At 37.6% G+C, this 27,888-nt stretch overlaps 1 protein-coding gene across 1 annotated transcript; it reads right to left on the reverse strand.

Moving 5' to 3' along the window:
- Nucleotides 1–2,606: 2,606 nt before the first annotated feature.
- LOC120538763 (cytochrome P450 2B4-like) lies at nt 2,607–27,870 on the reverse strand. The gene is made up of 9 exons (XM_039768220.1): nt 27,603–27,870; nt 27,340–27,502; nt 19,459–19,608; nt 17,236–17,396; nt 16,944–17,120; nt 15,151–15,292; nt 9,170–9,357; nt 8,028–8,169; nt 2,607–3,287 (listed from the first exon to the last, which is right to left on the reverse strand). The coding sequence occupies exons 1-9, from the start codon at nt 27,771–27,773 to the stop codon at nt 3,106–3,108; spliced, it is 1,476 nt and encodes a 491-aa protein (XP_039624154.1). The 5' UTR covers nt 27,774–27,870; the 3' UTR covers nt 2,607–3,105.
- Nucleotides 27,871–27,888: the final 18 nt, after the last annotated feature.

The raw sequence follows: 27,888 nt of genomic DNA on the forward strand, positions 1-27,888 counted from the left end.
TTCTAGCATTAAGGCAAGCTATTTTTAATGTGTTAATCCTTCTATCTTTACGTGTTTGCTTAAAATTTACATTACTATGCATTTTTATTTCTACACCATTGTTTGTTCTTCCATGTATAGATCTAAATCTGGCCTGTCCTAAACTCCCTGCCCCCATTCCCTAGTTTAAACAATCCTCGACTAGCCTACACATACGCCTCCCCAATACATTGGTGCCCCTCCGTTCAGATGTAACCCGTCACGCGAACAGGTCCCATCTGTTCCAAAAGGAGTCCCAATGCCCCATAAACCTATACCCTTCTACCCTGCACCAAGATTTGAGCCACGCGCTAAGCCTTCTAATCTCCTCAATCTTACCTGGACTGGCGCGTGGCACAGGCAGAACTTCGGAGAAGACTACCTTGTCAGTTCTGCTCCTCAGCTTGGTACCTAACTCTTTGAATTTGGATCGCAGAACTGACAGACTACCCTTATGTATGTCACTGTGCTCTGTGCAAATATTTTAAATCAGTTTTTCTTTTCCTCTCACATGTACAGCTAACACAAAACCAGATTTAGTACAGGGGCCCAACATTTAGAACTGCTAGGCAAAGCATTTTAAGACAAGGAAAGTTAAGGACAAAATGGGCAACACACACTATTTCTGTGTTTTAAACTTGGCATGAAATTGTATCCGCTCTGTGCCTTGTTTGGAATTGTATTATTCACCTAAGTGGGGGCCTGCACATGAAGAAAGAGTATAAAGCTCTTTCCAGAAAGTTGATTCTGTTCATCTGGACATATTTTTTTCCAATACGTTACATCACACATCCAAGTGACTTCCTCAGTCTCAGTTGACTGCAGGTTTTTCCCAACCTTATAAACAGTACCTTGGCCTAATGACCAAACTAGCACCATTGACTAACAATGGGCCGTGTGATCAATTATATGCAAATTGTCCATTGATCAATGGCCATGAGTACCATTCACAGAGAGTTGGGGAATGGCTGCAATCACCACATTGTAAGATGGTGAAAGATGTACCCTTAGGTCCCCTCCTCAGTTCAGAGATGGTCGTTCCTTTTCACATAAATGGCCTCTTTGACTCCTCACTCATACCAGCGTTCCTCCCGGTCCAGGATGTGCACATCTTCATCACTGAAAGAGTGAAAAGGAGTCCTGGCCTAACGACTCTGTGTTGTGCCATCCGCTTCGCCAGTAGTTGCTTGGTTTCCCCGATGTATGATTCACGGCAATCCTCTTGGCACTTCACTTATTTATATCTTTTGTTTCTGGTCTGGTTAGAGTGTACACATTTAAAGAAGGCAAAGAGGACCATTATAATAAGTCAACTATGCAGACAGAAGATCTGTGAGAAAGAAGCTGCAATGTCCATATATTATCAGGACGGTATGTCTATGCTCAAACAGGAAAAAATAGAGAGGATATTTTCAAACATAAGCTTGTAGTACTAGGGTGTTGTACCATGTTAGCCATTATGAATGTAGAGAAAAGCCAAGCAAAATGACACCTTTTATTGGCTAACTAAAAAGATTACAATATGCAAGCTGTCAAGGCAAATCAGGCCCCTTCTTCAGGCAAGATGTAGTCAAATGCAGCCTGTATGGACTTTACAACGTTTCTCTACTTTTACTGAACGACTGGGGTAGTCAGTGCCTATTCTATGCTAACCTATACCTCCTCCCTAAAAAATGTTTATGATGACTTGGTTCCCATGGTCACTACTTTAGTCCGAAGTTTATAGTCTATCCACAGTACTTGACAACTCAACAACTGAAAAATACTCAATTGAGATCTCTAGAAAATGTTTGCAAACAAGAAGAGGACATGTAAACCAGTGGTTCTCAACCTGTTGGGCGGGCGAAGTAACAAAAAGGGGGGCACGGAGATGTGAAAAAAAAGAAAACAAAAATCGAAAATATGAAAAATACATCTATTGAAACCAAAACAAATTAACTTAAACTACATTCTGATACTAGACAAAATAAATATAGAGATAGATAAATGTCGATAAAAGTTAATTAGGTATAATAAAATGTGCATCTATGATATATCATTAATTAAAAAAGAACAAATTGGTATTAGTGGGCTCCTTTAAAAAAAAAAAACATTAGGGGGGAACGATTAAAACTGTTATGAAAACTCGGATCGCAAATACATAAAGGTTGAGAAACGCTGATGTAAACCCAACAAACATAATAACCTGAGAATCAGACTTAGGTTCTTGGGGACATTATGGACCATAACCAACAAATGGGACACCTATATATGTAGGCAAAATGCCACTAATGTGGTTACAAAAAAAATGTGTATTAGCATTTTTCACATGGAAACCACAAAATTGAATGGAGTTTAACAGCAAGATTGCACTGAAGTTTCAGAATACCCAGAAGAACCTCAGCTGCTGCACAAAAGGCAAGCATACAGTTTATTGCGATTTCCCTGAAAAATCCAGAGCATGATATGTTTTGGGGGCTTTGTCTAACTGAAATTAACCAGAGACGAAGTAGTCAGATAATGCAATCTGAAAATAGTTTTTGTATTTTAGTTTCCTACCTGTAATTATTCTATATAGCACCTTTCACAGTAAAGTAAATTACATTTTTAAACAAAAGAACACAGCAAAAGGACAGACAGACAGTGGAAGTAGTGCAAGTTCAGTTAATAAAATTAAAAATTGTTAAACTTAAGAGTATTCTTACACTGTCTTTGCTCGCATGTTTAATCTCATCTTGTATTTTAAGTTACTCAGCGTTTAAACATTTACTTGCTTATTATTGTTGTGCTTTTTCACTCAACATGGATAAACATTGGTCCACAATAAATAAATAACCAGTATACAAAGGCATTCAGTGGTATGTAAGCATTGCACTTAGATGCTTTTTAAAAGATACTTCTTAGATACTTAGATGCTTCTTAAAAGTTTGTTACTCTAGCTCAGGATATGGACCGCTTTAAGCATGCACCCATACACCAAGTTAGTGAGCAATAAAACTAACCCTCACTCCTACTGTGCCTAACAACCTAGACAACTGAACATGGGTAAAAGTCACCCAGAAAATAAGAATAGCTGAACGAAGGTCTTGAACTTTTCTGGTTACTACATTATCGTGGAATTGCCTTAAACTTATATGGCCTGAGAGTTTTAAAAACTAACTTAGAATCTGGTGATAGGCTAATACTGTCAGGATCTTCTGTGGTACAAAATGAGAAATTCTGCAGGACGGTTGTGAAAAACAAAAAGAGCTCCATCTTGGCCAGACCTTCACCTGCACAGATGCGCTTTCCTGCAATATAAAGAAATATATCAATTAGTACCAAAACTAACAGGCAATGTGGTCAGTCTACTATTGAAAATGAATCTTGTGCAGAAATTGTTGTCTATATTTACTGAATTCAGAACAGGGTTGGCAGTGTAGCAGATATGAATATAAACATTACTGTGTTGGGCCTTTGCTTGTGAAATGAACCTCTGATTGCTGATCCTGGATGGTGAGGAGTTTGTGGAAAGTAAGAAAAGAGAAACACTTAACACATTATATGCACTTTTGTTATAAGCACCTCAAGCAAATGATTCCAGATCACATATCCCATTCAACAAAACATTCCTAAAACCTCACAATACAATTCATTGTCACAGGCATTGGAGTATATAGTAACAAATTTGTAACCCCAAACATGAGAGAAGTCCTTCACAGGGTCCACTCATGCTACACTGATGCAAAGACAATTTAAAAATCACCTGTTAACCTAACATGCATGTCTATGGGGTGTTAGAGGGGGTGACATGACCAGCTCATCTGACATTGAGAGAATATGGAAGCTCCAAACAGACACAAACTGACATGTGATTCAAACTTGGTACATAGGAGGCAGCAGCACTAACCTCTGTTTGACAGTGCTGAGTTTAATTATTTGTTTATTTAATATATGATTAATTACTTTAAATCATTCAATTAATGCATATTAAGTTATTTATTTAGAATAAATGTGGAAAACACAATGATGCCTGTTCGTTCCATATTCACCCAATTACACCACTGTCTGGATAAGTAACCTGCTCAGAATTATACAGCAATTAAATCAAGATCAGAAGGTCTAGAATTTTTCCCCAGACCTGTGCTGATGGACAACATTTATCATATTTGAGTCGTAGAAATTTTGGGGATATTTAGAAGGGAGTTCAGTCATAGCAAAGGTCAATGCACAATTTGACAGAAAAGTGAGCATCTGTTTAAAAGGTTGATGTTAAATTTGTAGCCAATAGCTACATCCAAGTCAAAATAAAAATTTCCGTCACAAAATTGGTCTTGATTGCAAAGTTTTTCCTTTACATTGCCAACAACATCAAAGCTCAGATGCAAGTATCCATCTTTTATAACATGACTACCATATGTCACAAGTCACAAGGCACATGCATTGTACGCACAGCCAATGTATATCAGAATAACCCAGAGCTGTAAAATTGAAAATGCCAATAAAGGTGTGAACTGCTTGCAAGCTACTTAGGGTTTTTAGCTGACAAAGATGTTTTGCTATAATGGCAAGTTATGATGAAGTAAGGGGAAGGGGGTGAAAGAAGAAATTATAAAAAGCCAATCAAAAAATGTAAATTAGCTGTTTTGCCTTACAAAGTAGAATCGAGGTATTCATCTGTGACTGAATAAAAATCTAATTGAATGAACTTGTCCATTCTTCCTCGGGCTGGGGCGGTTCTTCCACAAAGGCAAAAACAGAATGCCAGCACCCATGAAAAAATACTATGAAAATAGTGATGAATTGATATCATCAAATTGATGGAAAAAAATTAAATAATAAAACAGTAATGGAGCATTATTTACATGAACTTGATACATCAGACTTCAACTTAAAGAAGGAGTTGTCTTAGAAAAGTTTAATCTACAATTGTGCTTGCTAAAATGTAGTTTGTAAAGGCGAATGATACCGAAAACAGAAAATAAATAACTGGTGGAAACAAAGGTTGCTCCTTTTTCTTGACAAATGAAAAAGTACGAATGTGTATAGTTAAGTCCTCACTTAATAACATATGATATTAAAGGCTTAGATTTGTGAAACCATTTTCAGCTACCTGAAATTCTGTTCTGTATTCAACCGAAACAGCTGAATGTTTCCTGACTTGAGTTTTTGAACTGTTTCATATACTTTCTTAAAAAATACTTATATGCACCATATTTTAATGTGAGTTAAATATTTTCATGTACCTGCTGTACGTTTGTTAGTGCACAATTCTCCTTTCAAAAATAGTTGTGCAAAGGTTAAGCAAAGAAAGATACAGTGGAAACTCTGGTCGTAAACCGAGTTGGTCGTGAACCGAAACAATTTCTCCCATAGGATTGTATGTAAATACAATTAATCCATTCCAGACCATACAAACTGTATGTCAATATATTTTTTTAAAGATTTTTAAGCACAAATATAGTTAATTATACGATATAATGCACATCTAATAGTAAACTAAATGTGAAAACATTGAATAACACCGATAAAACCTTGAACAACAGAGAAAACTAACATTGCAAGAGTTTGCGCTATAGCCTTATGACCCGATCGCTGTAAACACTTTTTTTTTTAATGAGTTTTAAGCAAACGGGGAAAAAAAAGGAACATTTGAACAAATCCGAACTTTAATTTAAAAACCAACCACAAGCAACCAAGAAAGTAACATTGCAGGAGTTCACGCTAATAGCCTTACAACCCGATCGCTGTAAACACTTTTTTTAAAATGAGTTTTAAGCACAGGAAAAATAGGAACATTTAAAAAATCTGTAATTTAATAAACCACCAAGAAAAGTAACATTGCAACAAATCACGCTACGAACCACTCCCTGTAAACACTATTTTTTTTTTATGAGTTTTAAGCACAGGGAAAAAAAACGAAAAGTAACATTGCAAAAATTCATGCTACGAACTGAAAAATTAACTTTTGAAAAATCCGTAATACAAAAACCATACACCACCATGAAAACTAACCTTGCATGAGTCGAATTCTGGCATGAAGTGAGGAGGAACTGGGTGGAGAGGAGGTTACAGTTTTGAGGGAGAGTCTGGCTCCGTGATGGAGGGATGTTTTCCTTCAGGTGTTTTCTCTGTTGTGATTTCTTGGGTTTCTGGTGTTTTTAGCTGTTTAGCTGGTGGATCAGACATGGAGTTCAGTGAGTTCCTCCATTGTCAGCTCCTCCTTGTGATCCAGGAACAGTTCCTCGATGTCCTCATTGTCCACTTCAAGACCCATGCTCTTGCCCATGGACACAATCTCATCCACAACAGGAGGCTCAAAGCATTCTAAAACCTGTTAAGGAACGCATTCAGGCCAAAGTTTCTTCCAGGCTGAGCTCAATGTGCGGTGTGTGACGTCTTCCCAGGCTTTATCAATGAGGCCGATGCAATGAACGATATTAAAATGGTTCTTCCAGAACTCTTTCAGGATCAAAGACGTCTCCTTGGTCACATTGAAACACCTGGTGAATAGTCCTTTGGTGTACAGTTTCTTGAAATTTGAAATAACCTGCTGGTCCATGGGCAGCAGAAGAGGAGTCATGTTTGGGGGGGAGGAACACGACCTTAATAAAGTCATACTCCTCGACCATATCGTCAACCAAATTTGGAGGGTGTGCCGGTGCATTGTCCATCAGAAGAAGGCATTTTTTAGGCAGGTTATTCTCTTCGAGATATCGCTTCACGGCGGGAGTGAAAGCCTCATGCAGCCATTCCAAAAACAAGGTCCTTGTGACCCACCCCTTCGTGTTTGCCCTCCACATCACAGGCAGTCTGGCTTTGTTTACATTGTGCTACTTGAAAGAATGAGGATTCTGACATTGGTAAACGAGTACCGCCTTGATTTTTACATCTCTACTAGCGTTAGCTCACAGCAAAACGGTTAACCTGTCCTTCATTGGTTTATGGCTGGGCATAGCCTTCTCTTCCTGGGTAATGTAGGTCCTCTTTGGCATCCTCTTCCAGAACAATTCGATCTCGTCACAGTTGAAGACTTGTGGCGGGATGTAGCCTTCGTCCTCCACTAATTTTGTGAAATTTTTCATGAATTCTTTCGCAGCTTCAGTGTCGGAACTAGCAGCCTCTCCATGCCTTACCACACTATGAATGCCACTTCTTTTGCAAAACTTTTCAAACCATCCTCTACTGGCTTTAAATTCCTCATTTTCGGCACTTGTAGAAGGATAGTTTTGCAGCAAATCACCATGAATCTTCCTGGCTTTCTCGCATAATATCGCCTCACTTACGCTATCCCCTGCAAGTTGCTTCTCGTTCAGCCCCACTAGCAACAGTTTTTCCACCTCTTCCAGCACTTGAGGCCTCTGTCTGGTTAACACTGTAACTCCTTTTGCAACATCAGCTGCTTTAATAGATTCTTTCTGCTTTAGAATAGTCGAAATCGTAGCTTTTCACTTCTTGTACTCGGCGGCAAGATCAGTAACACGAACGCCCCGCTCAAACTTTTCAATAATTTCTTTCTTTACTTCGATTTCAATTTTCTTCAAAACTTTCTTCTCATCACTCTTCACTTGCTTAGAAGCCATGGTTAACTGCAAAAGCACACGAAATACTGTAGAGCACAAAGAGATCACAGGTAAAGCATGCACGCCTGACTGAGAACAATGAACAGGGAGTGGCTCAACACGTGCTTAAATACAGTAATCGGCGTGTATGAACCGGAAGGGAAATGGAATAGAGCACAAAGAGTTCACAGCGAAAGCATGCACGTCTGACCGAGAACAATGCAACACGTGCGGAAATCATCGGCACACACAAACCGAAAGGGAAACTGGCTTGTTCGTATACTTAGTGTGTGGTCATGAACTGAGGCAAAAGTTTGGCGAACTTTTTGGTCGTGAACCGAGTTGTACGTGTACGGAGACGTTCGTGAACCGAGTTTCCACTGTAAATGAAAATGGCACCAATAACAGCTTTTTTACAGCTAATTTGCAGTGGTACTGAAAACCACCATACTGAAAACTCCCCCGAATAATTCTTTAAAACATTTGTACCTGTGGAAAAGGGCATGAAAGATGGATTCATTCTGAAGCAGCCATTTTCATCCAAGAAGTGACTGGGGTTGAAGGTGTCCGGTGTTGCCCACTTTGTCTTTTCAAACAGCACCGAATGAAGCATGGGGATCACCACTGTATTCTGGATCACAATTACAAACAGTGCTTGGAATAGTATGAATAAAATACATGTTCTAATTAAACAATAAAAATGGATGGATTTAAAAATAAATAATTTTTCCATTCATTTTCTGCACTGAACTAGTGTCAATGTCTGAAGAGCTAGATTCAATTAGTATCCATTTCTGCACACAACCCTCTACCCATTACAGGATATTCAAATTGTGCCAATTATATTAATGTCCATATCTTTAGGAGATGTGAGGAAACCAGAGAATCCAAAATGGACATTATGAAGACAGAAGCATGTCCAAATTTTACACACACAATCACTGAGATAAAAAAAAACAATTCTGAGCATCGCCCTCTTGTTGCTAAAAATGCCCCAAAAAAGATTACTGAAAGTGCACATATGAAATCAGTTAGTCATCATTTCAAGAAACTGTTAGACTTAAAGACCCATCAAAGGCATACATTACAAAGTAAAATAAGGTAAAAAGATGGATAACCAGAAATTTTGCGATATGAATGAGAGGAAAATATCTAAATGAGTGGAATGTATATGGGTTTAAGTAGAAAGCACAGCAGAGTCACCATGGTTATAATCAATCACACAATTCTTTTTTAATCCAGTTCAGGGTCACAGGTGGTGGATCATCTTCTTACAACATTGGGCACAAGGCAGTAACCATTCCTGAACAGGGTGCCAGTTCATCATAAGGCTCATTCAAGTGCACACCCACACTCGCATTCAAAAAAGGCCAATTGAGAGTCTCAAGTTAACCTAACACACTTTTTTGTGATCTAGGAGGAAAACTGGAGTACCCAAAGAAAAATCCATGCACATACTAAGTGAACTTCAAACTCCATTAGGACCCACTGTTCCGTCCCTTAATATATATATATCGAACAAAAGATGAAGAAAATAAGACACAACAGAAGAGCTTTGGGTGTGATTATTGCTTCCAATTTGCATTTCACTAGGAAATTGACCAGTTTAATTTCTAAAAATGCATCCTCACCTCTGGAATGGTGTAACCCCTGAAAATGGTGTCTCTTGTTGTCTTATGAAAAACATTTAAAGGTTGAAGATCAATGAACCTCTGGATTTCGTGGAGTACAGCATCAGTGTATGGCATCTTCCTCCGGTCCTCCATGGCAGGGGCACGGTCTCGTCCAATCACCACATCAATCTCTTTCTGGACATTCTCTGAATTTAAAGAAGTAAAATCAGTGGCAAACAATTAATATCTCAGTATCACTAAGCAATCAAAATAAATACTGTAAAGTGACAATTTCACACAGTGAGCTTTCATTGCTTTAATGAAAATTATTTTGTCCATATGTATACAAACATTTCTCCTCCTCTCTGTTCTGACTGTCTCTCCATCTGTCATTTATTGAGAAATACAGAGAATTTGAATGCATTATTAAGTGTTTATTGTCAAATGGTAAGTTTTAGAAGTAGAAGAAAATATGCTACAGCACAGTATTGCATTTTTGTTTTCTTTTGTAGTGACAAATCATTGATTCACTAATGAAAAATCCATCCATCCATTTTCTAATCTGAATCTGAACACAGGGTCATGGGGGTCTGCTGGAGCCAATCCCAGCCAACACAAGGCAGGAACCAATCCTGGGCAGGGTGCCAACCCACCGCAGGACACACACAAACACACCCACACACCAAGCACACACTAGGGCCAATTTAGAATCGCCAATCCGCATGTCTTTGGATTGTGGGAGGAAACTGGCGTGCCCGGAGGAAACCCATGCAGACACGGGGAGAACATGTAAACTCCACGCAAGGAGGACCCGGGAAGCGAACCTGGTTCTCCTAACTGCGAGGCAGCAGCGCTACCACAGCACCACCGTGCCGCCCCTAATTAAAAATACAGGGATTTATTTTTATTTTTTAATAGGTATCATGTATAGGTAGGTGTATCTCTGCAAAGGTGTTAATGTTTGTGTTGGGCCATCTATTTTATGATTACTTGCTGTGGGATAAGAATGGGCATCCTGGTCTGGGAGGAGCATGGTTTATTACCTGGAATGGAGGCCCAAGAGGAACAACGGATGGCTGGACAAAAAGATAACTTTGTGCCCAGCTGGTATAAAATAATGGATGAACGAGAGGAAGCTGGAACTTGGGAGTGGTGCAATCCTCTTGTGCTACGTGGCAGTGGTCCTTGTATGAAAACCCAGTTGGGACACCCATGGGGTGCTAGTGAGATGGAGTCCGGAAGTGCGGCCCAGTAGCAGTCCCTTGGGATTGATCCCTTGTCGTGGGATGACCACCCTACTTTTTCTATGGGCTATTCCTCGAGAAGACAGAATGGTACCAGAAGCATTACTGGTTCTGCCTTAATAAGAAGCCTGCTGCCACAAATGGACAAGTCAGTGTCAGGAGGCAGTGGGCTACACTCTTGGAGGAGAACAGTGCTTGGTGCTGTATTTATTGTTATTCGTGTAAAGAATGTGTTGGGGCTCAATAAAACCCTTTATTTCAGCTTAAAGTGTGTCTGGAGATTATTGTGTCTGAGGTTTCTGAAGCTGCAGTTGCCCCCTACTGGTCACTATTGCATAGTAAAAAAAATCCTTATTTCCACAGATGGATGAATTTGGTGAATTAAATGTTTTTCTCATATAAGGTGGGATCGTTATTTGCTAATAAGAATATGATTTCAAGCCTAACTTCATTAAATATATGAGACTAATTTAAATGAAATAAACTGCCTTGTGTTTCAGAATTAAATTACAAACCTTTACATTATAAAACCTAAAAAAATCTTAACATGATTGTGTCGTGGTCCAAGTTTTGGAGTAAAATGGTTTTGGGTAATGTCTGGCAACTTCCATTCCTAGAGATTATAAATCTGCCTCAAACAGCATTATTCAAAATTGCATATGATGTGAACTACCTTTAAAACACATCAATTGCCTGCAAATAGTGCAGAATGCCAGAGCCAGAATCTAGGAAAAGAAAATCTTTGCACATCTCAGCAGTTTTAGCATTGTTTCATTGATTACCTGTATCATTCAGAATTGACTTAAATTACTAATAATGGTTTACAAAGCCTTAGATAATTTTGCTCCATCCTATATTTTGGAATGTTTGTCCTCCTACACCCCACTTTGCAACCTTAGATCTTCAAATGGAATTCTGCTTATAATTCAAAGAGCCAAACTTAAAGTAGTGGGGTGGCCTCTTGTTATTCTGCACCCACAATCTGAAATACTTTACAAACAGAAATTGACAAATATGGCTTTTTTGTAGCTACATTTTAGTTGTATTTCCTGATAGACAATATGGGCATGTTCTTTAAAGTTCTACAATCTCTACTATTGTCTGCAGCCCCCTGTGTTGATGGATTGAAGATGGGTGACCCTGCTGTCCAAAACATTATCATATACTATCATGTGAAGTCTGAAAACAGAGAGGGCTGATTTACGACCATTTATGTTAGGCAGAATGCCCAGTAGGGGCTGGGTGGTCTTTTAGGCCCTGAAGTTTGAATTTTTACTGTCCTCCCAGCCATTAGACCGTACCTTTTTCCTTGTTACTTATTCTTTAATATTATTGCCTAACCTGTTTTATTTTTCATTTCCTATAACTATCTTTTTGTCAACTTATTAAACATTTTGACCTACATTGCTTGTATAAAAATGTGCTATATAAATAAATGTTGTTGTTGGATGTTGGATATCACTGCACCAGCATTGCACAGGGAGCTCCACGAGCAGAGCATACTGTACTCGACATCGACTGAGATCCAAAGTCCACATCGCCAAACAACTTTGCCCTGCTACCAGATAAAATAAAGTGACTTTGCTGTTATCTCCACAATGCAATTAAAATTGTAGATTACCTTCAAGAAAAAATACAATTGCAAAACAGGTTCTTTGGGATGGATGAACACCCCAATGCATAACTGAAATAATTTTTAAAAAGTATTTGGGAACATATTTAATTATTGACTATTTTACATTATCATTGCACTGTTAATAATTTATCATTATAACATGCATTGTATTGTTACTGTATATTTCTGCATAACTGGGTCTAGTAAAAAATGCTTTTCATTCTGCTGTAAGATATAATGGCAATAACACTGAGTTGAACTGAAAACTAGTTCTTCTCAGTACAAAGAAACTAAGGCTTTTGGTTTCTTATATACATTATCTGAAGTCACACTTGATATGAAAAGGAGAATGTGTGTGTAGCGGTACCTAATTTAAGGACCACAGCTGTGGCACAGCGGTTAGGGCTGCTGTGTTTCAAGTCACTTAGCCGATTCTCAGCCCAGTCATTGACTGTTTGCAGCTGACACACTTTTTCCTGCGTTGGTGTGATTTCTCTTCGAATACCCAAAATATGTGCATACTAGGGGTACTGGTGGCTCTAAACTGACCGAGTAAGACTGAAAGAGTGTGCAAGTGTGTACTATGAAACGCTGCCCCATCCAGTGTCGTTTACTGCCTCAAACCCAATATTGCTATGATAGGCTAAACCCCTGGAAATTTAGATACAGAAAATGGATGAATGGCTTACTGGTTTCCTACATTACGAATATAGGATATAATGCTGTCAAGACAGAGGGTCACATACAGCTGGTCCTAACAGAAAAGACAGTTGCAGACAAACAGGGAGTTCTATATTTGATATAGGGAATCATATATTCACATTCCAGTGTATGTGGAGGCTGCTTGATTTCACCACTTTCACAAAAGTTATCAATGAGTCTTGCTTCCCACAGATCTATTGTTAACTTTAAAAATGTAGGTGTTTAACTTGGCGTGACACACACTGCAAGGACATTTCACTTAGTAAGTCTTGACAAAAAAACAAAAAACAAAACAGTAACTTAAAATAGACAATTGGATAAAATATAGTGAATTTACTCTCAGGGATCAATATAGAATTACTAGACATTAAGCCTGTTACAAAAATGGGCGCTAGAACAGTAGTGCATAAACATTAGTAGGAACAGTCTATATTAAATGGTAAGGGACCTTGTATGTGGCCGTAATATGCGTCACTGTATTGTGTGCCTTTAATTTTCTCTCAGTAATACTGGTTTGTATTTCCGTAAAATGCCTGTAATTTTGTCGGAAAGTAATACAGTGGAACCGAAGTAATTTCCCCCATAGGATTGTATGTAAATACAATTAATCCGTTCCAGATCATATGAACTGTATGTTAATATATATTTTTTTTATATATATTATAGATTTTAAGCACAGATATAGTTAATTGTACCATTGAATGCACAGTGTAATAGTAAACTAAATGTAAAAACATTGAATAACACTAAGAAAACCTTGAACAACAGAGAAAACTAACACTGCAAGAGTTCACGCTATAGCCTTACGACCCGCTCGCTAAAAACACCTTTTTTAATGAGTTTTAAGCACCGGAAAAAAAAATGAACATTTCAAAAATCTGTAATCTAATAAACAACCAAGAAAAGTAACATTGCAACAATGCACGCGTGCGCCTGTTTGTGTGTGCGTGCGTGTCTGTCTCTGTAGCGGGCCTGCGTGTGTGTGCGTGAGTGTGTCTCTCTGTCGGGCGAGCGGGCGGGCCTGCCTGCCTCCGCGTGTGTGTGTGTGTGTCCGTCTCTCGCGTTTGGGCCTGCCGGCCTGCGCGTGCGTGCGTGTCTGTCCGTCTCTTGCGTAGGCCTGCCTGCGCGCGCGTGTGTGCGTGTCTGTCTGTCACTTGGGCAGGCTTGTGTGTCTCTCTGTGTGTACCTCTCTCTCTCTCTGCACACACAGGGAATGCACAGGAAGAGACTGAACATGTGCCGTGTGGCCCCGTGCATGCGCACTTCACCAGAAGACACATATGGACACTGGACGCACACAAGGGTTTTATTAAAGAGGATGATCTTTCCGTTTAGAATTTCATTATTTCTGTATATGTCCTAAGGAATCTTGTAATCTAACTCTTTTACTTCTGTTCTTAAAAGACAAAAATTTATCTTGTTAAATGATAAGTTTAGCATTTTTTAAGTCAAAGTTATTTCTTTATAAACATGCTATATATGCATTTAATATGGCAAATTGTGTTCTAAAGTTAATTGCTTTCTACAAATTAAAAAAAATATATCTTGCTTGCGCTGGTACTTTATGCTGTAGTATATGGGGCACGGACAACAAACTTTTTTAAAAAAATGACCAAATATGTCAATTTTTGAACACACAAAAAATAAAAATTACAATATACGGCCATTATAAAGTAGATCAGCCATGCACAATAGCTCAGCTGTGTAGTAACCTTTCATGCCCCCCCGGGGAGTAGTTCTCCCGACAGACCAAATCACAGTAAATTTTTTATGGCATGTAACTGGTTTTGTTTAAAGTTACTTCCGTGTTACCATGATAATTCATACAAAAAAATAGAAAATGTGCCCTTACCAAAAAGAAAAGGAATATGTGATAAAATGACTACTTCCAGATCCCTTTTGTTGTCACAAACGTGTGTTGAGAACACAGAAGGCACGGATCAATACTTGACAACGGCTTGAAAAAAGGGTGTATCTGGTTAGTTTAAGTTTTTTCCTTCAAGCCACTTTTTTTTTAATTTATAGAAAATACTTAACTTTAGAACACAGTTTTGTGTGGCAAATAAATACATACCATGTTTGTAAAGAAATAACTTCAGCTTGAAAAATGCTGAACTTATCCGTGGACTTAAAATTGTCCAAAAAACTGAATAAAATGTTCCTTATATTAGTTAGAATATATACAGTACAACTACAGTGCCTTAATATTGTATAAAGGTTCTGTGTAAGTGTGTGTTTAAAATGTTAGCATATACTATAGATATGAATCTTTACTTATAGCCGTTTGCCTAAATCACTTGTGTAAAAAGTGGAATTATTTTATACTTCATCTGCTGCATCTTTAATGGCCATTTGCAGTTACGGTTGGACTTTAATGTCACTGCAAAAATCTTTCTTCATAAGTCTCCAGCTGCTCAAGGATGTTGAAAATGTCTTACCCTGGATGTGGGGGTATTTCATGAGGATCAGCCACCCATATCGGAGTGTCGTGCTGGTGGTCTCCGTTCCAGCAATAAAGAGATCTAAAATTGTCATGTTCAAGTTGTCATAGTTGAACTCTGTATCTGGATTGTTACTTTCCTGGTACAGAAATATAAATTCACAGTTAATCAATTAAAATGATAGCTCTGATAAAACTATATCATTCCTCCTTCACTCCAGAATAACGTTGAAGGTTGAAGGTTGAAGGAAGCTGGAAGAGACTACTCTGGAAAGGCAAGAACCAACCATGAGCAGGACACCAGTCTGTCCCAGGGCCCACTCAAACACACATCTACATTGGGCCTGTTTAGATTCCTTAACCAACCTACATTATGAAACATAAGCTTTCTTCTTTCCAAACAAAATTAAAAACCCAGAGAAAAACATACAGAGACTCAAGAGAACATACCAAAAGAGACAAAAAGGGATTCAAACCTGAAACACTGGATCAGGGAAGTAGCATTTCTAACCACTGTGCCACCATTCCAATATTTGGCCTAAATGGGCCCACAGTTTCTAACCTGTTTAATTCATTATAGCACATATAATTATGCTCTTTTGGGGGCCATATGCTAAAAATGCCTGTTCACTATTACATTTATAATTATTTTCCTTATAAATTTATTTTTATCCCTATCTTTTTACTCCACTTAATTAAATAAGAACAAGATCTATGATGCCTAAAATATGGGAAAAGGTCAAGTTACCTTTTTGGTGCAATTTTAATTTTCACAATGACTTGACATTGTCCAGCGAGACTGAAATTAATTTCCCCATAGTCAGTTTACAGACCTACTACTTTCTCAATTGTATAATGTCATAGAATTCAAGTGTATATTTTTGTATTTATTGTCTTTAGGCAATTTAGTATCAAAACTTCACATAAGGGAGGGCAATTATTATGATGGATGGCCATTTCTATAAATATCATTCTATTCATACTGCCTGTGTATGCAGGACGGCATGGGGGTGCTATAAAACATGATGTAATTCATTCTCAAACAAGAATTCTCATTCCTAGCTGTGATTAAGAGTAGGATGCATCTTAAATACTTATGACATATTCTGGGGTTGTACAAATTCTTATCCCAGTCAGACTTTTAGAGCAAACCCTAAGAGTAATTCTTAGGCACTTGCCAAATCTGATCTTAAAATGGAAATGCAGTGTTGTGCTGACGTCTCAAATGGCATGCTGCAAGCATCTAGAGTTTTATGAAAAAAGAAGAGAAAATTATTTTGAATTCTTTTGCTAATTTACTTAATAATATTTAGGGTTTGAGTGCCAAGGAAGATATACTATAGTGGACTTTTTGCATGACACATTAGTACATAAACAGGTGTCTGTTCATCAGGTGTAGAGAATTTATGAATAAAGAATCAGACAGCAGGCAGAAGGGTGATTCTATAGAGTGGGCCCTTCAGTGGTCTGGTGACACATTTGTCAACCTGAGCTGAATTTTTTAGGTTGGAGAATGTCATGTTAAAGAAAAAAGAAAGAAAAAACTCTTATTGATAACTAGTGAAATTTGGAAATAAGAATGGAAATTCATATAAAATAAAATAAATCAATTAAATGCAATTCGGCTTTACTAGACAAGCAAGGCACACAAGGAGGGTCATTTTAAATTTACAAGACTTAGTGTAGTACTAAAAAGACAGGAATCAGTCTCTACTTAAAATGCAGCCTAAGCCAAACACCAGCAGCTCACCACATTATTTTATACACTCTCTCCCTTAGTTACAGGGTTACCTGTTTCATTTTGATGAGGAAACTGTCTATAAAATCCCGAGGACAGTCACTAACCAGCGTTGCTTTATGTTTATCAATCATTGCTGAAGTAAATGTTGTTAATTCATTCACATTCATTAACATCTTGTTGAAAGGTCCAGGTATTAATTTAGTGAGTACTGGGAACATGTTATAGAGCTGGAACAAACATCAAAAGAAATGAGGAAATTAATTAAAATCAATTGATTTGGTATTTTAGTTCACACACACACACAGTCGTAGCTAAACATATAGAGAATTCAAACATCCTTACCATTCCAACGGGTTTGCTGAGCAAACGTAAATGTGCTTCAAGGAGAGACAGCAGGTCAACAAAGTTTTTATCTTGATAATCAAAACGCTGACCAAACACAATGGAACAGATTACATTGGAAACAGCCCGGCTCAAAGTAATAGTGGGATCAAATGGAGCACCTTTGGGAGAACAAAATGGTTCAAATGGAAGAAAACTTCATGTGAATATAATGATATTAGAAATAGTAGAGTTATTAGAGCTAGATTGTGACATTTCGACTATGCAGTAGGCTAAATATTGTACGCACTTCTTCATGGTCACATGACAAGCACTTTAAATATTTTAATTGAAAACTCCTTGCTCACACTACACTTCTCAATCATGTTCCCAAACAAAATTATTTATATAGGTACATTTTATGTGTTCTTTAAATGACCAGATTTATGTGTAATAGGAAGAATCCATGCAAAGGGTTACACTAGCCTTCGCCTGCATAGTATTAAAACAGGACAGTGAGAAGGGCCCTGCCCGGCTCCCTACTCCTGGCGTCACACTTCCCCCTTCCCTCTTGTGTGTCAGATTAACGTGAATATATCCCTCCTGCAAGCGAAATATAATTCTTAGCGTGATAAGAGAAGTCGCATAATCAACCAGAATGTTCAAGCAAATTATAGAAAAAAAACCTGATCTAAATCCGTTAAGTAGTTCTCTCGTTTGATAACTAAGCAGAGTTAAGGTTACGCCTCTAGGCTGGCGCATGAGTGAGGAGGGTACCACCCCACCTCCCCGCGGCATGCTGCAGCTCTCTCGGATTCGCGCAAATAAATCAGCGATCTATGATACTTAGCATGATGACAGAAGTCGAAAAATTAAACGGAGTGTTCAAGCAAATTATAGAAAAAAACCCAACCTAAATTTGTTAAGTAGTTCTCTCATGAAAAGCGGACAGACATACATACATTGGATTTTATATATAGAGAGAAATGTTTTTGCTTATTACAGACTTTTTTTAATAATTGACGATTGATTTTTTTTGAGGGTTATTTTTGTTTATGTTACATGGGAACTTCATCACGTAACCGTGGCTAACACTCCTTTGATGTCACCAAGTGCACAACTATAAATTTGGTGGTTGTTCTGTGTAGACACTCCTGATTTTTTGTTTCTTGATTTGACTTCATGATGTGTTTGTCTAGTGCTATTAGTCTATCTGGCTTTTCACTATGACTTAGGTCACATTTTCATCTCTTATTCTCTTTTACACTTACAATAATTCTCTGAGATTCCATCTCTTTACAAACCAAGGGATCATTTAACATAGCTACTGAAATTAATCTCATTACAAAGGAGCAAACATCTATGAAAAAATAGATAACAGATCTTGCTACAATCATACAAAACATTTTAAATGAGGTTGTACCCTTAAAGCAAATTTGTGAAACATCTGTTCAAAGTGTTTCTACGCCTCACATTGCACCTCTAGACAGCTTATCTCAGGTATTCTCAAAATTATGTGGCTTTGTCGGTCAATGTGAATTTTTTCATACGCAACCACATATTTAGAAGATAAAGCAACGATGGCATTTACTGCCTCCCTTCTTTCAGATAAGCCATTAGAATGGGTATCCACATCTTATTTAAACATACATCTTAGTATCCAGAATGTAGATTTGTTTCTCAAATAATTTGTGAGAATTTTTTGATATTCTGGATTGCACCTAGACTGCCTGCAATACAACATTAAAACTAAAGCAGGATAACAAACCAGTAGAGGATTTCATCGTTCATTTTTAAAATCTTAGCTGCTGACTCTTGCTGGGATGATGCTACATTAGTTACAATTTTAAGGATTGGGCTTTCAGACAAAATTAATATAAGACAGCCAAATTTGACTTAAGGGATACTTTAGATGAAGTGTTATGCATTGCACAGAAGGTGGGTACCATGAATAATGACTGTAAGCACAAGAAATGTGTATTTAAACCCTTTATAATCCCAGGAGTGGTTGTATACCATGCACTGCAAAAGATTTGTCACTTGCCCTACAAACGTTCCTATGCATCACACCATAACCCACAACTGAAAGACTCCTACCTTTAACAGCCTTTCACACATGTGCACCTTAATCATCATTCATAAAGATAACAAAATGAGATCAATCATACTTTACATATTATAAAATTTCAAATCAAGATTAAATTATTTCTGTTCGCTGTTAAAATTTCAGAGTACTCTGATCACCTTCAGTTTTTCTAAATTCCTCTGTGAGATGTTTAACTTCCTCTTGGATCCACTCTTCAACATTGCGCCTTCCCATTCCGAAATCTCGCAAGGTGGACAGAGAAAAGCGGCGAAGCTGTTTCCAGCGTTCCCCATTGCTTTGTCCCAAACCTACAAAGAAATGTGAGAACAAGAGTGAGAATTCGTATGAGTAAAATATAATCAAAACTGTTTGTTCCTCGACTTCATAAAAGTTACAGGAGGTTCTTTGTGTGTGTACATGAACCATACTGTAGGTTTGTTACATGAGTTTAATTTGTTGTTCAGAAACTTTAAACTCTGAGCCTCAAATGTGTAATATTTTTTCAACTTTAGTAAAAATGTTCATCACATATAGACAAGAAATGGAAAAGTGTTGTATCAATGAGATTCTTGAAAAGGAAAATTGGATATAGGTCTTTTCCCCATTAAAAAATAAAAAGCTGAGACCAGATGCTTTAATATTTCTACAAATATGAAAGAAAATGCATACTATTAACCATTTTAATCCTTATATTAACTCACACTAATAACTTAAATATTCACTGCTGTGTGGATGAGACTGCAAAAGTGGACATGCAATGGTGAACCAAAAAGTGACACATCTAGATATCTTTAAAATTCAGTGTTCTATGTTAGCCTCGATTTCTTCTCCCAGGATTAATTTTTTATTAAAACAAATGATCAAATCCAGGGTCATATTATTTATTATTTTTATTTAATCTTTCTGTTTATATTTAAAAAAAGCCTTGTATTTTATTTATCTAATATGTGTCATGATTCCAAATGGAATTAAATTTTTATTGAAACAATACAATGCTTCCTTTTTATATAGTTTTCTCCTAAGTGAATCTGCTGGCATTTACAACTCATTGGTTGGACACTTGTATTTTAAGTACAAAGTTATTATTGTCTTTGGTTTTATTTGGGCGACAGCATTTTATAACTTAATTGCTAAGTGACACATACGGCTGTTAGAGGCATCTCCGCAGAGGTCATGCTGGAAATCACCATCACTGCAAGTCAGTGACAGTAGCCATTTGGACTCCTTCATTGTCTTGTTGAAAGTCTCAAAAGAGTGTATGCTTTTTATTTTGATTTAGCATTTGTCCTCTTGGTTATGACAGATTAGTTTTCATTTATCTTTAATGCTTATGTAGTCAGCCACTATGTCTTTCATTTTTCTATTGTGTTAAGTTTCTATGCCTCAGTTTCCCTTGTCATCCCTGACTCCTTTATGGAGCCCATAGGGAGGTAGGACCACTTGAGTATGCACTTGAAGGACTGGTTCAGCTGTGTAAAAAAAGAATTTTCAGATAGTATTAAAGTTTTAGCATTTTTGTATTAGATTCCTGTTCTTTATTTTCCTGATATATATTTTTTTTTATTTATTGGCTTTAACCCCTGATTTGCTTTACAGATACTTTTTTCTGGTTTGTAATTTTTGGTTGTTTAGGAAAGGGAAAAAAAAAAACAAACTATTATATTGCCTTACATTATGTGCTAGCCATAGTGCTCTCTTTATAAGCTTAAGAGCATTTTAAAAAGTGAACCTAGTCGTCATAATAATTTTTATATTATAAAATTATGGATTAGGAGCTGTGGTTGCACGGTATAAGTGGCTCATCCAGTAAAGGAAAGAATATACTCAAGTAAGAAAGAATGATATTTTGTGTGTGTGTGTGTGTGGTTCCCCAGAAGAGAAGAATATCATTAGTACTCCCATGGCAGACATCAACAAAGATTTTCATATATTCCATATGTAAGAATTGCATGCCATTTAGATTCTATACAGAACACTACACAGATGCAATTAAGCACAAGTCCAGTATATATGGTATTGCAGTTTTAGGCCAAATAAGACCTAACAGTATTCAGAAACATTCAAAGGTTTTCATGGCATTTGTATTTTTGAACCATAAGACACAAAAAGATGTCATAAACAAGTTTCAGTTAAGTATAGAGGAAAGAAAATATATCTCAAAAAAATTAAGGGAGCACTTTTAATCCGAGTATAGCATCAAGTCAATGAAACTTCTGGCTATTGATCTGCTGTAACCAGCCACATTTAGGAGTTTTATTAGTTTACTGGGCCAAATGTAGCCCATATATAATCAACCAAGAAATGCAATCTTTTTGAAATTTGATTATAGACCAAAGGTGGTCCTTCTATATTCAACATATGTAAGAATTGCATGCCATTTAGATTCTATACAGAACACTACACAGATGCAATTAAGCACAAGTCCAGTATATATGGTATTGCAGTTTTAGGCCAAATAAGACCTAACAGTATTCAGAAACATTCAAAGGTTTTATGGCATTTGTATTTTTGAACCATAAGACACAAAAAGATGTCATAAACAAGTTTCAGTTAAGTATAGAGGAAAGAAAATATATCTCAAAAAAATTAAGGGAGCACTTTTTAATCAGAGTATAGCATCAAGTCAATGAAACTTCTGGGCTATTGATCTGGTCAGTTAAGTAGCAGAGGGGGTTGTTAATCAGTTTCAGCTACTTTGGTGTTTATGAAATGCACAACAAGTGCACTAGAGGGGCAACAAAGAGATGAACCCCAAAACAGGAATGGCTTAACAGGTGATGACCACTGATATTATTCCCTCCTCATCTTTTCTGACTGTTTTTTCACTAGTTTTGCATTTGGCTATGGTCAGTGTCACTAATGGTAGCATGAGGTGATACCTGGACCCTACAGAGGTGGCACAGGTAGTCCAACTTCTCCAGGACGACACATTAATACGTGTCATTGCCAGAAAGGTTGCTGTGTCTCCCAGCACAATCTCAAGAACATGTAGGAGATTCCAGGAGACAGGCAGTTACTCTAGGAGAGCTGGACAGGGCCGTACAAGGTCCTTAACCCATCAGCAGGACGGTTATCTGCTCCCTGGGCAAGGAGGAACAGGATGAGCACTGCCACAGCCTTACAAAATGACCTCCATCAGGCCACTGGTGTGAATGTCTCTGACCAAACAATCAAAAATAGACTTCATGAGGGTGGCCTGAGGGCCCGACATCCTCTAGTGGGCCCTGCTCACTGTCCGGCACCATGGAGCTCGATTGGCATTTGACATACAATACCAGAATTGGCAGGTCCACCACTGGCGCCCTGTGCTTTTCACAGATGAGAGCAGGTTCACTCTGAGCACATGTGACAGATGTGAAAGGGTCTGGAGAAGCCATGCAGAACATTATGCTGCCTGCAACATTGTTCAGTTTGGTGGTGGGTCAGTGATGGTCTGGGAGGGCATATCTTTGAAGGGATGCACAGAACGCACAGACCTCTACAGGCTAGCCAACGACACCTTGACTGCCATTAGGTATCGGGATGAAATCCTTGGATCCATTGTCAGTCCCTATGCTGGTGCAGTGGATCCTGGGTTCCTCCTGGTGCACGACAATGCCCAGCCTTATGTGGTGGCAGTATGCAGGCAATTCCAGGAGGATGAAGAAATTGATACCATTGACTGGCCCCTATGCTCGCCTGACCCAAATCCAATAGAACACCTCTGGGACATTATGTTTTGGTCCATTCAATGTCAACAGAATTGCACCTCAAACTGTCCAGGAGCTCAGTGATGCCCTGGCCCAGATCTGGGAGGAGATCCCCTCCGTCGCCTCATTAGGAGCATACTCCCTCCAATGTTGTCAGGCATGCATACAAGCATGTGGTGGCCATACAAACTACTGAGAACGATTTGGAGTTACTGGAATGAAATTTCGGCAAAATGGATTAGCCTGCCGCATCATTATTTCATTTTGATTTTCGGGGTGTCTTTGAATTCAGTCCTCTGTAGGTTGATAATTTTCATTTCCATCAAAAGATGCGGCATCCTTTCATTCCTAACACATTACCCAGTCCATATCGGTATAAATATCCAGCATAATTTTCTTTCTCCCATTGAGATCTAATGTGTTTTCAAAGTGTTCCTTTAATTTTTTGAGAACAGTCAGATTATATAATAATCATGAGACTGTTATTTACTGTACATTTCAGGAAAAAATCTGCATCTTGCCTTTCCCTGAACTCACCTTCCTAACTAAAAGCTTAATGGGCCATCAGCAGAAAGTGACATTTATGCCCTAACTTCAGTTTCACTCCTAAAACAAATCCCAGTATCCACTTCTGGAGTTAAGAATCTTCATTGCATGTCCTGTGGCCATCTTATTTGAGCTTTTGGGTTTAACAGGAATCCTTGCTTTCCTAACCCCAATAGTGTCTTGATTAACCTCTAACTGTCAACAGAAAGTTTTAAGATTTAATTAATTTTGTTTAGGAAATGTAAAAAGTAAATAATTCACAAAATTAAAAATTTTGTATTTTACAAATTTACAGAATACTCAAAGTGTGCCAACATACTAATAAAGAAAGGAACAAAGAATGGAACATATGTTCTTCTAAATACAACAAAAGGTATCTAAAGTCCACAATGCAAAATCAGAAAACAAGTGTATAACAATCCAAAATATAACAATCCAAAAACAAAGACAAAAAAAATTAAAAGCCAAAGAACACCACTACAAGAGCAAATGTCACAGTGTGCTAGGATTAAGGCTTTGGACTTCAAATACTGGTTGTGGATTCAATTCCCACTACAACACCCACTGGGTGACCACAGGTAAGTCACTTAATCTGCCTATGCTCCATTCCAATAAAAACACTATTAGTTTTTATGCCTTTTGTATATTTATTATGTATTACTTAGTTGTGTGTTTTACAATACTTGTTTTTCTTTTGTTGAACCTAAGGTGTTTCCCCCCCTTTTTACCATTTAACACTAGGGCTATAGAGCCTCCTCCAGGCTTATATAAAACTGAGTAGGCCATTAATCTGAAAATTGCTCTAAGGGTGCTGTACAATGGCTGACCCTGTGCTCTGACCTCCAAAGGTTATGCGAAAAGACAAATTTCCTCTCGGAAATAAATATACATACATAAATAAATACTTGAATAAATTAGACTCATGTATAATTCTGAGATACTTTATATTGTACAGGCCAAAAAGCACATTCCTTCAGCACTTGAAAGTCAGGCCTTTTATTTTACTAAGGTGAAGCCTTTCTTCAGTTTTGTGATGCACACAATCATAAAACATATTTTGGGCTTTCAGGTCATTCTTAAGAACACCCCTGAGAGTCCTGCAAAAGTAATGGGGAAAAGGAGTTTGACACAATTACAAATATTAAATGAAGAAACAACAAAGAACAAGCAAGGAATATACTGGTATAATTACAAAGAGAAAATAAAATATAATCAAAAAATAAGCAATGGAGAAAATCAAAATAACTAAAAAAATGGAACCAGCAATCAACACTGCCTACAGTTCCAACAAATACAAAGTTAAAGGGCCAGCCACTCTTCATGGATATGATATTGAGTGTTCTCTATGATATTCAGGAGATCATAGATCTGATCTGTCTATATATATACACCTCCATAAGAGCCTACAACTTGATATTTGTTGTGATTCTAACACCAACATAGTGAAAATAGATGAGGCCTTCATAAATACCCACAGTAACAGGCCAGAATCCTAATTGGCTTGCCCAACAATAGGTCTCACTCTAGAGGAGCCTGACACTAGGAAACTAGGAAGCCCCAAACATGGAAAATGGGCACATAATCTGAAATGTCCTAAAATATATCAAGAAAATCCAAAAAAAAAAAAGAGAGAAACACAGAAATTATCTTTATGATAATTCCAGAAGATCCTTTATAAACAAGGGTTTTATTTAACTAAAGGAAAAAAAAAAGAGGAAAAATACCAGAAATGCTCAAAGGAGCAAAAACGGAGTTCCCCAAATGGAAACCCTTAACGAAAACGTCCTAATCCACAAACCAAAAGCAAAATCCAAATCCAAAGAGAGAGGAAAAAAATCAAAATCCAGACTATTACAGAAAAAAGCAAGTCCTCACTCAGCTATGTTGTGTTGCGCGCATCACGATGAACATGGACAAGAGAAGGAAAAACATAAAGGGGTCTGAGGAGGAAAGGGAGAAGGTAATAATCAAGCATAGTCAAGGTAAAGGCTTCAAGACTATCTCCAAAGAGTGTTGGATTTCTGTTGGCCTTATCTGCATATGAATTATCTTATATATATATAAAAAAGTAAGTGATTTACTTGCTCATAAGCTTAGTCAATGAGGCAATACTTACTTTCAGCTCCAAACTGCACTTAACAGCCTTCTTTTATTAGTGATGGAGTGAAGGAGTGGTCCCACCCCCAAAACATAGGGAACATGATGACATTCAAAATAACAGTACTGCAGTAAAGATACTTAACCCTGACACAAACAATAATACAAAGTACATTACACATACAGTATCTAGAAAATAATTGGACAGGTCAAAATTAAATGAAACTACCATAACAAGTAAACAGTACTTAAAAAAGGACAAGGAAAACACATATAAACATAACAATACTGACTTACCAGTACTTGGGTGACATTAAAACCACAAAAATAAAATATCTTATTCTTGTTAAAACTAAAAATTTTATTCAGAATCACATGATTAAAGTTTTCAATTAAAATTACATCAGAAGCAGATGGTGTTTACTGGACACTTTTAGTTGATCATTTTGTGCCAGGGCCAAAATAATGAAAATGGGTTTTGTGATAAAGTTACATTTTTATGATAATAAAACTCGTTGCAATGAATTAATATACACCTGACAATTCTCCAAAATAATAGAAAAATAATGTGAATTGCCACCAGAAAACTGACGTTGCAAATTTTGCAAAACACATTTGTGTCATCGCCAAAACTTTTGGCCGCTACTGTATGACATCCAAGGGAATGGTGCCATGTCCATGTTTGATCCCTCACCCCTGAATGAGATTAAATGGTTTTCATAAGTGACTGCAGTTGTTCTTGTCCGAGGGAATGGGTGACTTGTCAAGGACTGGCATTACCATCCTGCCTTACACCTGATGCTGCTACGATACACACCGAGTGCCCGTGACCCTGTTAGGGCACATGTCCATTTAGAAGCAGGACTGGTATTTCTAGAAAATGTATCTACTGACTCAAACTCATGGTTGAGTGCCTACAGTACAATAGTTTCAGTATTGATTATGATTTGTGGATGATCTTGAAGTGGCATTCAGAATTTGGTGCATTCTTCAAAACTCTGAAAGGTGCATTTCGTAAACTTAATGATGCATACAATTTTTTGCTCGGGTATTAAACATGTCTACCCCAACAGAAATTCACAATAAGATAACTGTTAGTTATCAAGTGCATTTATGAAATCTCCTCGATTCAAAAACGCAATACATTTGCAGTATATTTGAATTGGACTGAATCACAATTTCTAATGTAAAAATATTGAGTTCATTGTGTTAAAATCAAAATTTCCTGAAGACAATTTTTTTTAACAGAACCACAACTCACTGTTGCAGGGATCCGGACTGAATCTGTACCAGGTCATCAGTTCAAATATTTGGATTTTACTGGATGATTTACACTGAAATGTAATTAATGACATGAATCTAATGCGGCTATTTGTATTTTACTAAAAGTTAATTTAACTAGTTCCATCTTTTTAAATCTGTTAATAATCGCAGTATCACATTCTAGTATAATGGATCTCAGGTTTGTCTCTTATGTGAGCGTTCTCGACTTTTGTATAACTAGAAACATGTCCATTATGTGCACATCACCTACTGGTGAATATAGCCATTTCGAACGGCTTTGTAACCATAATAACATTAAACATGAAATAACGTTAGAAAGCAGTACTTTGGAATTCGAGACAATATCGACTGAAAATCTAAGGTGACTTGTAATTCTGTGAGGGTCATATTGGACACCAGTTACGGAAGAAGTAAGATTCTTACCAAAGTCAAGTTTGAGCTGCTTAAACAGAGGAGGCACCGCTCTCCCAGCAAACGCGTCAGCCTTTTCAACCAGCGCTTCGTGGACCGCATCGAACCCGACAAGAACCACGAGGGGCTTCGGGCCCAGGTACACCGTCATCACGGGTCCGTATGTCTCTTTCAGCTAAGGGACAGAAAACAAGTAACAAAAACATTGTAAAAATGCCTCTTTTGAACATGCGCAAGTAGAAAGCACATTTGGAAATGTACTGTAAGTTATCGACCTTCATAAAACTCTCGTGAAATGCCCATTGGTTCAGCTGCAGTAGGTTCCCGATTAAAGGTAGTGGTGTTGGACCAGGCGGCATCCTCGCGTAGCGAGAGTCTCCCCTAAATAACAAGAATAAAAGACAACAGACGATCGCAGAGAGAGCCAGCGTCCCAAAGAGCTCCATGCTCGCACGCTCAAAACAAAACAATGAAAATCAAAATACGGAAGAGTTAGACGGAAAAAAAAATCAAGTTCACGTGGCTGATTTACCATTAGTCCAAAGGCACTTACGTCACGCG

Source organism: Polypterus senegalus, chromosome 11 (genome assembly GCF_016835505.1).
Source record: "Polypterus senegalus isolate Bchr_013 chromosome 11, ASM1683550v1, whole genome shotgun sequence".
NCBI lineage: Eukaryota > Metazoa > Chordata > Cladistia > Polypteriformes > Polypteridae > Polypterus > Polypterus senegalus.